This window comes from Mastigoproctus giganteus, chromosome 6 (genome assembly GCF_048544385.1).
Source record: "Mastigoproctus giganteus isolate SK-2022 chromosome 6, ASM4854438v1, whole genome shotgun sequence".
Lineage (NCBI taxonomy): Eukaryota > Metazoa > Arthropoda > Arachnida > Uropygi > Thelyphonidae > Mastigoproctus > Mastigoproctus giganteus.
In genome coordinates, this window is record NC_143580.1 from 7,838,055 (window position 1) to 7,855,670 (window position 17,616).

The 17,616-nt window shown below is 36.1% G+C and overlaps 1 protein-coding gene across 3 annotated transcripts in view; it reads right to left on the bottom strand.

The window, feature by feature from the left end:
* Positions 1-6,698: 6,698 nt before the first annotated feature.
* LOC150083875 (retinoic acid receptor RXR-alpha-B-like) overlaps positions 6,699-17,616 on the bottom strand; it is a 207,216-nt gene continuing 196,298 nt past the window's right edge. For 2 of the 3 annotated variants that reach the window (XM_090375822.1, XM_090375821.1), the window contains one exon: positions 6,699-7,093. In XM_090375822.1, coding sequence (XP_090231948.1) covers positions 6,843-7,093 — 251 coding nt within the window. In that variant the 3' untranslated portion in view covers positions 6,699-6,842. The remainder of the gene's footprint in view (positions 7,094-17,616) is intronic. The other variant, XM_090375820.1, reaches the window with a different exon arrangement.

The following is a 17,616-nucleotide window of genomic DNA, read 5'->3' on the forward strand; positions in this document are numbered from 1 at the left end:
TGTAACTTATAAATTTGAAAATCTCGGTAAACAACACTGTACTTTAAATTCCACTTAATATTCTTCGGAATACGGTAATTATGGCATTTACAAATTTCTTATCCAGGGGGAGAAGATTTTTAGCAATGCTGAAATTTAACACACACAACTCACAAATACTATCAATTTAATCTTTCTATCCTTTCAATGTTTAATCATAAAAGGAATGAAAGACTAAACATACTTAAACACAAACTAACTCCTCAACTGATGAGGACCTATAACAAACTTTAACATTAATTTTTATTATTTTACATAGATAATTTTTCCAACATTGGCTATTTCAAATGCACAATATAAAGAGTGATTTGTACTATTTAAATTTAGTTTAAAATTATATTAGTGTTCAAAAGCTGCTGAGAGTTATACGGGCTGCACTGACTGGATTTCAATAAGAAACACATCGTAACTGCAGTTGCACCAAATTGTTCATCTTCACATACGCATATCAGAATAATGAACATTATCCTACAGTACTCAAACCAGAACTTATCAAATACAGTTTATATTTATATACAATTTAACATTTCTGGCATGAAATTCAAAGATAAAATATAAATTTGAACTTCACTTCATTATCATTTATAACTTGTGATAACTTTACAACAAATATATAATTTTGTACTGTGTGGTAACAAAACATATAATTACATCATTCACAGAAAATATTAAGCTAATGACTTTCAATTACATTGTACAGTGAAACTGTATATAGCCCGCAAACTGGAGGAGAAAAATAAGTGCTTAGTATGCTAAAAGCACTTTCTTCATATATATATATTTATTTTTTTTATGAATAATGGAAGTTGCTTCTTGATGTCGGCCTGCAACTAAGATCTGTATGAGGCTCACCGAGGCCCTGTGCACCTTCTTTAAGACCCCCCCCCATTTCCATGAATAAGTAAAATTCAATCAAATAGATCTTGCACTCATCAGGTGTAAGATAGTTGTCTATGGCCCAGCTTCAAGTGCCAGAGATGGTACACTAGCTTAGAATTAGCTGACAATTATATGCCTTCTAATTTTTCTATTGAGAAATCTTGCTAAATATTGTTAAAAATTTTTTTTTCAAATTCAGGTCAAATTCATATGCATCTTTCTAATACTGCTTTTTTTTTTTTTTTTTTTCCCCTCCAAAAAATTGCCGGAAAATTTACTAAAAAATTAAAAATTTCATTGGCCACCTTAGTTAAATATTATGGAGATGTAATACTTTTGCTTCAAAGCAAGGCATGCACATACATGACTCCATAAAAGCATTTTCTCAATCTGTTGATTTACAAATGGAATATTATTTCTTATTATACTAATGACTTAGTGATAAATGTAAACCACTGCTGTTCTGAGTTTTAGGTATATCAGTGACTTAGATTTTCTGTAACATTGCGTGTTATGTCTGTAAAAAGTGTGTTTATGGGCTCATTTGCATTCACGCTTAAAACCTGGAATAACTCACCAGAACAAACTCTACTACCTGAGATCAGCTAACCACAGCCACACTTGTGGAGGACTTTAGAAATTCCTTCAGTCATAGATTGGAATCTAACCCAGACCTATCCAAACAAGTGCTAAATAGTGAAACTACTATACTGTCACAAAGGATATGCAAACTACTACATTTGGGTTGCAGTAATTCCATAATAGCATACTACTTTGGAAATAATTAGGCTACATTTGGAGTGCTGTATACAGGTTCAAAAATTTCATTTTTGGAAGGATAGAGATCTGTTGCAATGGATGAAGGGAAGAGTAGCAAGATTTTGTAGTGACCTAACTGAAGTGTGTAAGGCTTTAAAAGGATTAAATAAAATTCTGAGGGCATCTTTATTTTCTCTCAGAGAGCATACAGGGAGACAAATTTAAATTAATAGATACACAGAAATTTGCAATCAGTCGAAGGATAACCGAGTGCTGGAATAAACCTCCATGTAATAGTAGTATTTGAAGTAGTGGCAAATGATGCAAGAAAGCAAGTTTACATAGCACCAGCAAAAAAAAAAAAAAAAAAAAAAAACCACCCCCTTTGCCCATCCATTCAAGAATTTGTCTAGTTCTTCCTTGAATTTATTCAAACCACTTCCACAACAATAGATGGAAGCCTGTTCCAACAAACAACCACCTGCTGGCTGAAGGCAAACTTTTGCACATCTTTGCACATCCTTCCTCAACTTGAATTTGTGTCCCCTCGTGTGTAGTCTCAGCAAGAGGATGAATGCCATTAATATTCAGCTTACTCAATCCATTCAAGGCTTTAAACAGCTCAATCAGATTTCTCTGCAGGTTCCTAGTCTCCAGATGCTGCAATTTGCAGAACTGAAGCCTTTCTTGGTAAGAGCACCCTTTTGTTTCCTCCACCAATCTGGTTGCCCTTCTCTGCACCTATTCCAGCAGTTCTACATCCTTTGTAAAGTGATCATTGTATACAGTACTCAAGATGTGGCCTAACCATGGCATTGTACCAAAGGATAATCACCTCCTTATCCCTGTTAGCAAAAACTTTATATCATTGACAAAACCCCATGATCTGTCCTGGCAACCTGTCTGCACCGTTCGGAGAATTTCATATCTGACTGCACAATTAACCCCCAGAATTGTTGCAGAATTGGGTAATCTGAATAAATTTAAAGGCAGCTTAAATAAATTACTAGAAGGAATGGGCAAATTAAGTAGGTAAATTCTTATCTGCAAACTGAAAGGCTATGGAATTTAGCACTATCTTCTACACTGGATCTAAAAGATCTAAAGCTACCTTTTCAGAGGCAATATACTGTCACTGTAAACAATGCTCATTCAGAATCTTCTTCCCAACTAGTGGGGTTCCTCAAGGGTTCCCTATGACTTCTCCTATTTAACATCATCAATGACTTTTCTCAAATAGTATCACATTCCTCAATTCAAATTGCCATGTTTGCTGATTATGTCAAACTAAATAAACTCATGCAGTGGGCTTCAGACAATGGGCTCTGTATAAATCTAAGTGTCAATCTATCCGTTTTGCAAATTCCAGATCATCTAATAAACTTGACCATTCCTACCATATTGGTCCAGTTTGTATTCAAAAAAGTGATCAAATTACTGATTTAGGAGTCATTTTCACACGCTACTGCTGATATGGCAACCATATCAAAAACAGCTTAGTAAATCTGTTAAAATAATTGGATTCACAAAGAGGAATTCTTTCTGTTTTAATCAAGTCAGAAGAACCCTGCTGATCAAATTTCTTTATAAAATTCTTTCTGTGAATTATGATTCTTGTCTTGAACTAATGCTTCGGGAGAAGAATTAATGCTACAGCCAGCCAACTAACCCAACTGTGATATTAAAAAATACAGTATTACAAACAGACTCTTCTCAATTGCAAATAATTCCAATTTAGATTTCTTTGATAACTAGTTAATATCTTAATACTATTAATGCCGTGTAGCTTCCTTTGGTGCAATAAGTGATACAGTCTAATTAGACTTTTTTTTTTTTTTTTTTTTTTTTTTTTATCCCTATGTTTAGTTCCTAATTTATTTTTATGTTCATTACTGTTTTTGTTATTGCTATTCTGTTAATTTTTTTTTTAGCTGATATTGTATAACCTTTGCTTTCTTGCATCACATTGCCATTATTAATACTAAGACTGCTATTTATAATAAATTTGTATTGCATTATACAATATAATATATCAGAATTAAGAACAAATTTCTAAATTTCTTCAAAATTATAATCAACAGAAATTCATGTCTAATGTGAACAAGTGTTAGATATTCCTTGAATGGCATGGTGTGTAAATAAACTCTGTTATTTGAAGGTTTGTTTATTTGGAAATTTTATATATTGTTATTTGTAAATGAACACATAATTAAATAAGTGTAGGTTTCAAGTGCTTTATTATCTTCAACTAGCAAACAAGGTATCGTTCTGTTTTCTCAACCTTCGACCCATGAATGGTGCTAAGTACAATAGGTCTTAATTTCTAATACCTTGTTTGGGATTTTCACAAAAAAAAAAAAAAAAAAAAACTCAGTGAGGGATGAATCTTATGAAGTTTTTCATTGGGCATGAAAGATTGACTTGAAGCTTGATGTAGCCAGGAGCATGAATGCAGTAGCACGTGCTCTGAGTAGACCTGGGTTCAAGCTCGTGACTACTAAATACGATTAACATTTGTACTGATTGATTTATTGTAAACTCCACTGACCTGGTGGCAGTGCTGGAGTATAAACAAGAACATTTTTTTTTTTCCCCAAATGCCAAGTATATGTGTTGTTAATTGTATATGTACATGTATTACTTTATCAACCTAAAGGCTAAACATGCCCCATTTTGATATGGCAAATGTGTAAATTTGTTGTGAAGGGAAAAACGTAATCCTTTTTAATTATTTGGCTGTGAAACAAACTTCATAAAAATACCAAGTTTTATCTTCACGAGAAATGCACAGTCTGCCAATTAAACAGAGACTAATTCTTCCTGTCTGCACCCTGAATGCTATATTAAAAAAAATAGTGCACCATTCGAACTACTAGCACATTGCTCTTTCGACAGAGTGCATGCATGTGAGCAATGCTTCAGTAGCTCTCAAGTCATGGTAGTTGAAATGAGACATTGGTGGTGTGCCATGTCAGAAATTTGAAGACGGAGCAATGTTCAGTAATTAAATTTTATTTTAAATTGGGTAAAAGTGCAACGGAAGCATTTGAAGACCTGAAAAAGGTTTACGAAGATGAGTGTCTATCCCGTACATGTGTGTTCGAGTGGAAAATTGTGAGGCCTTATCTACCCTTCATCCTCCTAGGGAGGCAAGCTTCTTTGCTTAAGAACCAACCCCTGCTTTAAGAATGTTTTTTTTTTTTTAATTGTTTATCGTGCAACCACAAGATGTACTCCTATTTAAGAACATTCCAGTTAACCAGTATAAATGTAAAACCCACAAGAACTTTATACGAATGCTTAAAGCACATGGCAAGTTTACTAGAAGCACCGGGCAAAAAATACAAGTGGAGTTTTACATTCATCAATTAAGGATGCTCTGCAGGAGGGCTATATGGAAAAATTTTTAATTCACATAAATGCAAAAAGGATCCAGGTTGTCGCCTTTGGATATGCAAACAAAAGGCACACATTCTACAAATTGATTCAACCATGTCCTTCAGTTGTGAAATACAAAATAAGGTGCAGTGTGAACTGTGGTCCAGATCTGGTATCCTTTTATTTACAACAGCCATGTTTCTTGATGACATTTTCAAGATTATGTTCAGATGATCAAAAAGATGTATTTTTTACGATTTATATAATTTACAGAATTATAAAAAGGAAATACACATATAAAATTAGATATTATTTAGTGATGGTCCTGCCTTGGAATTCAAAATTATATACATACTAGCAAAAGTATTACATATTTTTTGCAGTGTTAATTCAATTTGAATGGAAGTGGAGTTTTACATTAATCAATTAAGGATGCTTTGCAGGAGGGCTATATGGAAAAGTTGCATACTTTGCAACTTCACATGGAAAATGAAAAACTGATGGAGTAAACGGCAATGCAAAGCAGCATGTCAAAAAAAAAAAAAAAAAAAGGGAAAAAAGCTGCATCTCTGTGCTCAGAAATTAAAAAAAAAAATTAATACAATATTTTAATTTGCACGTGTTGTTGGATGAGACCTCTAAACAATTCTCTGTACAGCTTCAGGAAAGAAGAGAAATTTTGAACAAGCATTTTCTTATTTAGCAAACATGTCATCAGCTTACTCTACAGCTGCTTGACAACAACTTCATATTTAAAGTCTGATACACCTGCCAGGCTAAAAATCACAAGCTTAACTTTTCAGTTATAAACACAGAAAAGGAATTCATTCAAGTTCAGGCATTTAATTACCAGTGAAGTGAGTGAGATTTCATAATAATTGTCCAGTTTTGTTCTTAAACTCAAATTTTCACAATTGCGCTACATTGCCACTAACAATAACCAGTCACTATGCCCATTTATTCACACCAAGAAAAGGGCAAACTGTGTTCAGCCACAAAAAATTTAGCACTTCTTCCTTCACCATGATTTTTAAAAATTTCTTATGAGAGACACATGTGTAGATATATCCACAGTTGAAATAGGACTTTTGGCGCATGCACATGCAAACACACAACACAAATATTAAAATAAACCACCATTCCTTGCCTTGGACCTTTCTGCTGAGCAAGTAGAGCCAAAATTATTGTGGCACAGGGTACAAAATAAGAACTTTCTTTGCATATAATTATTTCCTGATGGCACAATAATAAGTCATGAGTAGGAACCTACAAAGTACAAGCCCAACCATCCAACTACACAGTTAGATAAGATACCTTTATAGTGTCAAACATTTACAATGAAATTAATGTAAAAAACATGAATATTTACATTATGCTGACATGGAATATAGTGGTAACACTATGAGGTGTAAAAAATCTAAAAGTACTTTGTTACTGTACATTGCAATATCTCTAACAATACCCTGCACAAAATGGCAGCTCAAAAATTTAAGAAAAAAACGAAATAAAAACACAAACGTCATTTAAATTTGTTAATTTCAACAAGAATGACATTCGGCATTTACTATTACAGAGTAAAAAGAAAAAATTCTATACAGAAGCAGTTTCACTGTACAAATATAACATAAACAGCATTGTTTCTTAACAATAAATTCCAGGTATTAAAGTTTTCAAACAACGTAATCAGCTTACTTTGTAGAAAACAGCTATCTTACTTTACATAACATGTATTTACTTACTTGCACATGACTGGATGGTAAAATTTGAAAATAATTAAAGTACATCAATCATGCATCACTTGGAGCTTCTAACATGGACATTAAAAAGTTATCTATTGGTGTATCGCCAATTAATTTAAAGAAAAAGAGATGTTCAAGGCACTTCAGACCAATGCTTCGTAATGCAGGCAGGCGAAGAAGTAACTTTGCAAATCGACCAGGCTGATCAGGATAGTTTTGTTTACAGTATTCTTCAAGGGCCGCATAAACTTTCTCCCGTAAATTCTCTACTTGCTGCACTGATTTTAAACCTTTAGCTTCTGAAAAAAGTAAAAACATAAAACAGTCACATTATTTTTAAAGAACCGTAATGATCATGGAATGGGGGGGGGGGGCAACTAAAATGCAAAACAAAATCTTTATTAAATGACAAATTTTTTTTTTGTTTATGCTCCAAGGACACCCAGAGGAGTTCACAATATAAATTACAAGAAAATTTCATGTTATCATGTGGATTTAAACATGCTGCATGCATGGATGCATGCTTGATTATAGTTGATTGCCACTTGATTATAGTTTGTCTTTTGTAAACTTTTAATTTGAAGCGAGAATAAAACAAATAACTGTACAGAAAATAGGTTATATTGTACCAAAGATTTGCAAAAATATTTGCTGATGCTATTGAGGCAGAGTTAGGTAGGTCGGAAAACTGCTAGCTTGGGGAAGATACACAGACTAATAGATTAACAGTAGCTGCTGGCAGAGGTGAAAGCGATTCTTGCACTGCTTCTAATGAAATGCAATTGAGCAGCAGCCTGGAAAGCAAGGCAATGGGGATTTCCAGGACTGCTGGGAGTCATAGTGGAACAAGTAAATACACAGACTGTGTTAGGGTAACTAAGAGTAGAAACAGATGCATGTATACCAATGTTAGGAGTATAGTTAATAAATTTGATGAGCTTGAAGTGCTAGTCAAGACATCAAAGGCAGATATTGGAATTTCGGGAGTACGTGTACAGAAAGGATAGACAGGACAGGAAGGGAGGAGGGGTTATGCTCTTAGTTAGGAAACACATAAAATATAAGGAAGTGCATTCAATTGATGTTGGTGGATAATGCAATGTTGAGTCAGTTTGGTGTGACATAAGCACTGAGAAAAGAAAAATGAGAGTAAGCTTGTGATACAGGCCTAATGAATCTGATGAGTATAATGAGCAATTGTGCAGAGAAATAGAGTGGACCAGTAAATCAGAGTGTCTTATAATGGGGGATTTTAATTTCCCAGAGATTGACTGGAATTTGTGGGTTGGTCACTCACACACTAGCAAGGCTTTTGTGGATTTATTGGATGATTGTTTTCTACAGCAGCATGTGTGAGAGGCAACTAGAGGGAGTAATACTCTTGATCTGATTATTAGTAGTGATTCTTCATGCATTAAGAATCTGCAGATAAAGGAACCACTAGGTGGCAGTGATCACAGTGTGCTGAAGTGGGATTTACTCAAAAAGGTGGCTACCATCAGGGGTAAAGGGAAGGGTTTTTGCTTTCGTAAAGGTGATTATGGTGGTCTGAGACAGTATTTAAATTCTATATGGTGGGACCAACTGATGATGTTACCAACAGCAAATTCAAAATGGGAAGCATTCAAAGAAATAATCTTGGAAGCTACTAGGCTTTTCATACCAACTAATAAATATTGTTCAATATTTAGGTCTAAATGGATGTCAGATGAACTAATTAGACATGTAGCAGAGAAGAAAAATCCATGAGATACATATAAATTAATAGCTGACACACAAGCCTATGATAGATATAAGCTGGTCTGTAACCAAGTCACAAAGGAGGTTAGGCAGGTAATGGCAGATTATGAGAAATCTTTGGCAAAGGATGCAAAGAAAAACAGCAAAGAGTTCTTTACTTATATGGTGCCTCCGTAGCCAGGTGGGCAGGAGCAGCAGTGCATAGCACATGCTTCTTGATTAGACCGGGGTTCGAGCCCATGACCACCAAATACAGAGGATGCGGAAAGGTCAAGGAATGACCACCGCATATCCCCGGAGCAATATGGCCTTAGTTGTTAATGCTCATAAAAAAATAAACCAAAAAAAAACCTTTACTTATGTAAACTCTAGAAAGGGATGAATCAGATTGGCCCACTTTATATCAATGGTTCAACTGCTGATGATCCTGCTCAGGTAGCTAACAAACTAAATGAATATTTTGCATCTACATTCACACAGAAGGCATTATTCAGGGAGGAGAACACCAGAGGTGTATTAAACTCTGGCAGTAATCTAGATAATCTTATAATAACTGAGAGTAAAGTGGAGGAGAAACTGTTGAAGATAAACATAAGAAAGCACCTGGGGGTGGATGGAATCTATCCAGTTATATTAAAAAGAGGCAGCAAAGGAAGTAAGAAAACCCTTAGTCATAATTATGAGAGCTTCCTTGGACTCAGGGGAGGTACCCATGGATTGGCAATGTGCAAATGTGACCTCAATCCACAAAGGAGGATCAAATTACAGACCTGTTAGTTTAACTTCTGTTCCAGGGAAATTAATGGAAGCACTGATTAAAAAAGCATTGCAGGATCGTCTAGGCAAGACTTCAGTTATAGCTCGGACACAGCATGGGTTTGTTTAGGGGAAGTCTTGTCTGACCAATTTGACTGGATACTATGATGTAGTCACAAAGGAACTGGATGCAAAGAATAATTTTGATATCATACATTTGGATCTTAGAAAGGCTTTTGATACTGTTGCACATGGAAGACTGCTGCATAAATTGGAGCAGTGTGGCATTGGAGGCAAATTGCTGCTATGGATAAAGGGATGGTTGAGTGGGAGAAGACAGAGAGTGGTAATCAATGGACACTGCTCTTCGTGGACTAATGTTATTAGTGGAGTCCCTCAGGGTTCAGTGTCGGGTCCATTGTTGTTTTCGGTATTCATTAATGATACTGATGATGGTATATCAGGCTTAATGTCCAAGTTTGCAGACGATACGAAGGTCGGCAGGGTTGTTAATGACACTAATGACAGCATGCTGCTGCAACATGATCTAGAAAAGTTGAGCAGATGGGCTGAGAGGTTGTAAATGAAGTTTAACATTAACAAATGTAAAGTACTACATATGGGAAGCAGAAACCCCAGAGTAACGTATCAACTGTGGTACTACAATGACAGTTGTAGAGAGTGAAAAGGACCTGGAGTAATTGTGCAAGCTGATATGAAGTTTTCTGATAAGTGCAGATGGTCTGCAAGAGTAGCTCATGGTGTCTTGTCAATGATATACAGGAATTTTTATAGCAGGAATAAGGAGGTGGTTATCCCCTTGTATAAGGCAATGGTAAGGCCACACCTTGAGTACTGTATACAGGTCTGGAGGCCTCATTTTAAGAAGGATGTAGAGCTGTTAGAACGAGTACAGAGAAGGGCAACAAGATTAGTGAATGGAACAAAGGGGTGCTCTTACGAAGAAAGGCCTAAGTTTTGCAAATTATAGTGTCTGGAGACTAGGCACCTGCGAGGTGATCTGATTGAGGTGTATAAAGCCTTGAATGGTTTGAGCATGCTCAATGGTAATGGGATTCTTCCTCAGGAAAGACAGTTGTAGGATAGATGTGTGGAAGTTTGCCTTTAGCCAGTGGGTGGTTCATTGTTGGAAGAAACTTCCATCTGTCACAGAAATTGATAGCTTAAACAGATTCAAGGCAGAACTAGACAAAAATTTGGAGAGAGTGGATGGGTGAAATGAGGGTTTTTTTTTTTTTTTTTTTGGCTGATGCTGTATAAGCTTGCTTTATTGCATCATGTGCCCTTGCTAATGCAAAAGGAATTTCTGAAATGACTAGTTATACTTCAAATAATCCTGCACAAAAGTATAGCACAAATTACTGCTAGCAAGGAATATGATTATATTTATACATTTATAAATATTATAAATAACTGTACTGACATATATTTATGTCAGTATAGTTATTTATTTTTTTCTCGCTTCAAATTAAGGACAAACTGTAACAAAGCCGTAATCAAATCAAATCAAGGGTTTACTGTCAAACAATGTTAATTACAAAATCATTTTGTAGTCGATGTTTTTGTAATTAACTAAAAAAAAAAGTCATTTGACATATTTTTGTTTACCTGAAATGTACTTACAGCCTAAAGAAGCTTGGAAAGTACTCGAGAGATACAGTAAAACTAAAGTTATCGCAAAAAGTAAATGCAATTTTGTAGTTAACGTTGTTTGACACTAAACCATTGAATCATAATCAAGCATCCAAGTACAGAGTTATGAATGCAGCTTATTTAAGGTAAGGTTAAGATAATTCCAGATAATTCTCCAATGGAGCAAAGAAAACTTAGTTAATTTCAATCCTTATAAAACTCACTCCTGTCTTATTTTTTTAAAAGAATTTGCTGCTTCTATGCTCATCTTCAATGACAATCAGATTTCTAGATAAGATCTGTCCATTAAGGATTACACTGACTTCTAATAACGAGGGATTTTAACTTCCCAGATATAGACTGGAATTTGTGAGTTGGTCACTCGCACACTAGCAAGGCTTTTGTGGATTTATTGGATGATTATTTTCTACAGCAGCATGTTAGAGAGGCAACAACAGGGAGTAACACACCCTTGATCTGATTATCAGGAGTGATTTTTTTTTTTTTTTTTTATGGAAACCCCAAACACGAAAGGCATCAAAACCTATAGTACTTAGTACTGTGCATGGGTTGAAAGAGAAGTATGAGGGGAATGCCGGAAACTTTGCTCTAGAGACTAAACATGGGTTTCACCACTTCAAGCCTCCAATAAGCAAAGTGGTGGTATTGCACCGGTCGATGAGAATTTATTCATGCATTAAGAATTTACAGATAAAAGAACCACTAGGTGGCAGTGATCACACCGTACTGATGTGGGATTTACTTAAAGATGTAACTACCATTACGGGGTAAAGGGAAGGATTTTTGTTTTCATAAAGGTGACTACAGTGGTCTCAGAGATTTTTTATGTTCTATACGTATAAGTGAGACCAACTGATGATGTTACCAACAGTAAATTCTAAATGATTTGGTTTTTAGGAGCATTAGCAACTAAGGCCATATTGCTCCAGGAATATGCGGTGGTCATTCCCTGACCTTTCCGCATCCTCTGTATTTGGTGGTGACGGGCTCGAACCCCGGTCTAATCAAGAAGCGTGTGCTACGCACTGCTGCTCCTTCCCACCTGGCTACCGAGGCACCCAATGAGACTCGTGGTAGAGAAAAAAAAAAAAAAAAAAATGCATGGGATGCATATAAATTGTCAGGTGAAACAGAAGCCTATGGTAGATAAAGCTAGATTGTAATCAATCACAAAGGAGGTTAGGCAAGTGAAGGCAGATTATGAGAAATCTTTGGCAAAGGATGGAAAGAAAAATGGCAAAGACTTCTTTACTTATATAAACTCTAAAAGGAAATGGATGAATCAGATTGGTCCACTTGATATCAATGGTTTGACTGTAGATGATCATTCTCAGATAGTGCCGAACTAAATGAGTATTTTGCATCTACATTCACACATGAGGAGCTATTCAAGGAGGAAAAGGCCAGATGTTTATCAAACTCTAACATGGAGTTAAATGATTTTGTAATAACTGAGAGCAAAGTGAAAGAGAAATAGTTGAAGTTAAACATAAGAAAGGCACTGGGGTGGATGGGATCTATCCAGTTATATTAAAGGAGGTAGCAAAGGAAGTAAGGAAACCATTAGCCTAATTAGAGGGCATCCTCGGACTCGGGGGGGGGGAGTCCCCATGGACTGGAGATATGCAAATGTATCTCCAATTCACAAAGGATGACACAAGTAATTACTGACCTGTTAGTTTGACTTCTGTTCCAGGGAAAATAATGGAGTCACTGGTTAAAGGAAGCATGGGTTTGTCAAGGGGAAGTCTTGTCTGATATCAAATTGTATACTACATCATAGTATCCAATTTGATCGGATACTATGATGAGGTCACAAAGGAACTGAATGCAAAAAATAATTTTGATATCATATTCTTGGAATTCTGGAAATCTTTTGATACTGTTGCACATGGAAGACTGCTCAACAAATTGGAGAGGTATGGCATTAAGCACAAGTTGCTACAATGGATAAAAGGATGGTTGAGTGAGAGAAGACAGAGTGGTGGTCAATGGGTACTGCTCTACATGGACTAATGTTATTAGTGGTTCGGTTTTGGGCTCACTGTTGTTTTTTTTTTTTTTTTTTTTTTTTTGATTTGGTAGTTGTTGGCGCATCGGCTTCTGTGGCCATATTGCACCTCCCAAGGTTTTTTGCAGTACTTTGATCCAAGCCCGAGGCGGGAATCGAACCCGCGACCTTTGGGTTGCCGGGTAGGTACTTAACCCACTCGGCTAGCCCGGTCGGCTAGTTGTTTTGTATATTTATCAATGATACTGATGAAGGTATATCAAGCTTAATGTCAAAGTTTGCAGATGATACAAAGGGTGGCAGGGATGTTAATAACAGGAATGACAGTATGCTGCTGCAAAAGGATCTGGAAAAGATGTGTAGATGGGCTGAGAAGTGGCAACTGAAGTTTAACATTGACAAATGCAAAGTACTGCATATGGGTAGCAGTAACCCCAGAGAAATGTACCAACTATGTGGTGTTACACTCAGGTAGTGGAGAATGAAAGAGACCTTGGGGTAATTGTGCAGTCAGACATGAAGTTTTCTGATCAGTGCAGACAGGCTGCCAGCATAGGTCATGGGGTCTTGTCAATGATATATATAGGAATTTTGCTAGCAGGGATGGGGAGGTGATTATCCCATTATACAAGACAATGGCCAGGTCACACCTGGTGTACTGTGTACAGGTCTGGAAGCCTCATTTTAGGAAGGATGTAGAGTTGCTAGAACGAGTACAGAGAAGGGTAACAAGACTGGTGAAGGGAACAAAGGGGGTGCTCTTATGAAGAAAGGCTAAAGTTTGCAAATTACAGTGTCTGGAGACTAGGCACCTGCGAGGTGATCTGATTGCGGTGTATAAAGCCTTGAATGGTTTGAGCATGCTCAGTGCTGATGGGATTCTTCCTCTTGCTCAGAATAATAGCCTGAGATGGCATAAATTCAAATTGAGGAAAGACAGTTTAGAATAGATGTGTGGAAGTTTGCCTTTAGCCAGCGGGTAGTTGATAGCTTAAATAAATTCAAGGCAGAACTAGACAAATGTTTGGAATGCATGGATCAGTGAAATGGGAAGGGTTTTTTTTTTGGCTGATGCTGTATAAGCTTGCTTTCTTGCATCATGTGCCTCTACTAATGCTAATCTCTCTTGTCATAAGCATATTACAAATATTGCTTCCCCTGCATAAAAAAAACTCATTTTCACTCTGCACCACCATGGAATATTGTTCCCACATCTGGGATGGTGCACTCAACCTCTCTCAAGCTTACTGATTCCATCCAAGAGGTCCATGATGTTAATTGATGACCTGTCTCCTACAATGTTTCCCCACTCTCTATGTCATAGATATTCAGTTTCTGCTACATGCTTTTTCTATATATAAATACCTCCATGGTTACTGTTCTGAATTAGCATATGTAATTCCCAACTCTCTTCCAAATCAGTCCAAACATGTGCTGCGAACAGTCAGCATCCATTCATATTCTGACTCCAAATGCAGAACCAATGTTTCCTCTTACTCATTTATCCCTTCTACTGTTTTGTGGAACAATCATCCTTCACATGTATTTCCTGAAAATTACAATCTACAGAAATTCAAGTCTAATGTGAACAAGTACCTTCTGTCTTCTCACCTTGAACCCATGCTCCACCTTACCTGCTTCTGAACAGGATATTTTTGTAGTAAGACAGCACTGGACTCAGTCATGCTGAGAATAGTGCTCGATCATCAAATTTCTCTAGGGAAAGTGAAACCAGCTGAAATTCTCTGTAGGTTAAATGCACAACATGGGAATATACTTCGCTGTGTGCAAGTGTATATGAGTGGTGCAATGAGCTTTCCAAGACCACGAAGAAGCTGTTAACCTACTATATGTTCATATGCAGCTAATAGCTACCACAAATGTAAACATCTGTTGCATTGAGAAGTATCCTCTTCACTGTAATTTGTCTTTTTTGGTAAACAGACAAATCACAATGTATGATATTCCATCAAAAGTGTGTATAGATGTTGAAAGTGTTAGAGGCAATTATTCATGCATGGTAAATCCCAAAGATGCAGACCAGAAGGCAAAATGTATTTTTGCAGCAAATAGTGAGTTGTGATGAGATATAGAACACCATTTCACTCTAAAACCAAAGTGGTACAATACAGTTTTCCCCATGGGTTATTCTGAGTTTTCAACTTGCACAGAATATAAATCAGCCTGTGAACACAATCTTAAACAGATATGGATATCTGTTTATAAACTTATAAACTGTTTATATCATAAACTTATAAGGCTATAAGTTACACTTGGAAGCTGTTAATATAAAACTAACTAGAGCAGTGTGGCATTAGGGGAAAGTTACTGCTATGGATAACGGGATGATTGAATGGCAGAAGACAGATGGTGATCATAAATGGGTACTTCTCTTCTTGGACTAATGTTATTAGTGAAGTTCCTCGTAGTTCAGTGCTGGGTCCTTACTGTTTACAGTATTTATTAATGATATTGACAAAGGTATACCATGCTCATTGTCTAAGTTTGGATGATACAAAGGTTGGCAGGGTGGTTAAAGACAGGAATCAATATGCCACTGTACCAAACCTAGATAATTAGATGGGGTGAGAAGTGGCAATTGATGTTTAAAATTGCTAATTGCAAGGTAATGCATATAAGCAGTGTAATTCCAGAATAACATACCAATTAGGTAGTATTCAAGGTGAAGGGACAGTATGAAAGAAACATTAAATTCAACAGTCCAACATTAAATTCTTAATGTTGAGCAGTACAGACAGGTGTCTAGAACAGCTGATGGGGTTTTGTCAATAACATAACAGGAACTTTGTCAGAAAGGACAAGGAGGTGTTTATTCCATTGTATAAGGTAATGTTTAGGCTACACTTGAGTACTGGCAAACAGGTGCCTGGAAGCCTCATTTTACGAAAGATTATGATCTCTTGTAATGGGTGCAGAGAAAGAGCAACCAGGTTAGTTAAGAACACAAAGTGGTAACTTACCACAAAACACCTCAGTTCTACAAATTGCACTGCTTGGAACTAGGTGGTTGCGAGGCCTGATTGTTTAAGTGTTTAAGGCTTTAAATGGATTGGCTAATCTCAATGACAGTATTCTAACTCTCTCTCTCTCTTGATTGCTAGAACAAACTACTATCTGGTGTTGTGGAAGTGAGTAGTTTCAATAAATTTAAGGAAAAATTTATTATCAGAGGGGATGGACGATGAGGAGATATATATATATATATATATATATATTTTTTTTTTTTTGGCGGATACTGTATAAGCTTGCTTCCTTGCATGATTTGCCAGTACTACTACTAATAATAATATAATTATTAGCATTACACTAACTTGCTTTTCAAGTTACTATCAGTGGGAATCATTCTGCTGCACAACACTGCATGCTCACATTCAAAACTGACAATAAACATTAACCACCTTCAGCTATGAAATTACGAACCACCTTCCTTATGATTTCTATTTAGCCCTGAATGATTATCACTTGTTTGGGACAATGGAGGAGTAAAAATTATCTGAATTGGCTATACAGTCAGCATACTTCTTTCTGTGCCATTGTTGGCACCAGTGCTTCACAGCAATGGCAAAAATGTGTCAATGTAGTGAGACAATACCTTGAAAAAGTTAATGTATGATGATTCTGGAAGGTATGTGTTTTTTGTAAAAAACGAAAGTCCAGATCAACCTTAAATCACTCTTATACAACTGATGAAGGTGAGGGGGGGGGGGAAGAATCAGAATCTTAGAATACTAGCTTCTAAGGGACTATATTTGAGAGTGCCAAGATATTTCTCTCATTTTGACCACTCCCAGTATGATCAGCTACATAAACACTAGTGATCAAGGTTTATGTCATGCATGGTGCTGAACATGGCACTGTGGCGATGCAGAGATAGGTATTAATGAGGATTTCTAATAACCTGGGAGCAAATGCACAAAGGAGAAAATGATACCAGTGTTTTTTCAACTATTACTATGCAAAAACTTTGTGTGAGCCTACCAACACTCTACCCAACTGCCTTAAACAGATACTTTGCAATCAATCATGCAAGAACCGTTGTATACATTTAAGAGATAGAGTTGTTACAAACCAGGTGTCAGATTGTAAGGAAACTACAGAGGGTATGATTATACAGAAGTATAAAGTACAGGTACTTTCACCTGGTATTAGCCAACTATAGATTGATGGGGGCCATAAAAAATTTCACAAGTCTCCAATAGAATTCAAACCCAAACCTCCAGTGAGTGATACCCTGCGATTCAGTTATACATCTTTATGCCAAAACTAATTTAACTACTGCACAAAAAGCCCTTGAGAAGTTTCTGCCATCAGGAAATGAACCCTGTCCTTTCCACAACACTGTAGACAACTAGCACATCCATTATACTGCCCCAGAGTATCCATTAATGAAAAAAGATTTGATATAAAGAAAAAAAAATATCAGATCAAATAATAAAAAATGGAAGCTTACAATCAAGATTAATTGAAAATGCTTAAGTTCCATCGTTGTACAGTAACTGTTTTAGTTATTTATATGTATGGTGAGAGAAGGATCTAACAAAGAAAAAATAAATAATAAATAAAATAATGAAATAACAATAATACTAAAAATTTTAAAGTTATTTTCAATTACCAAATTTG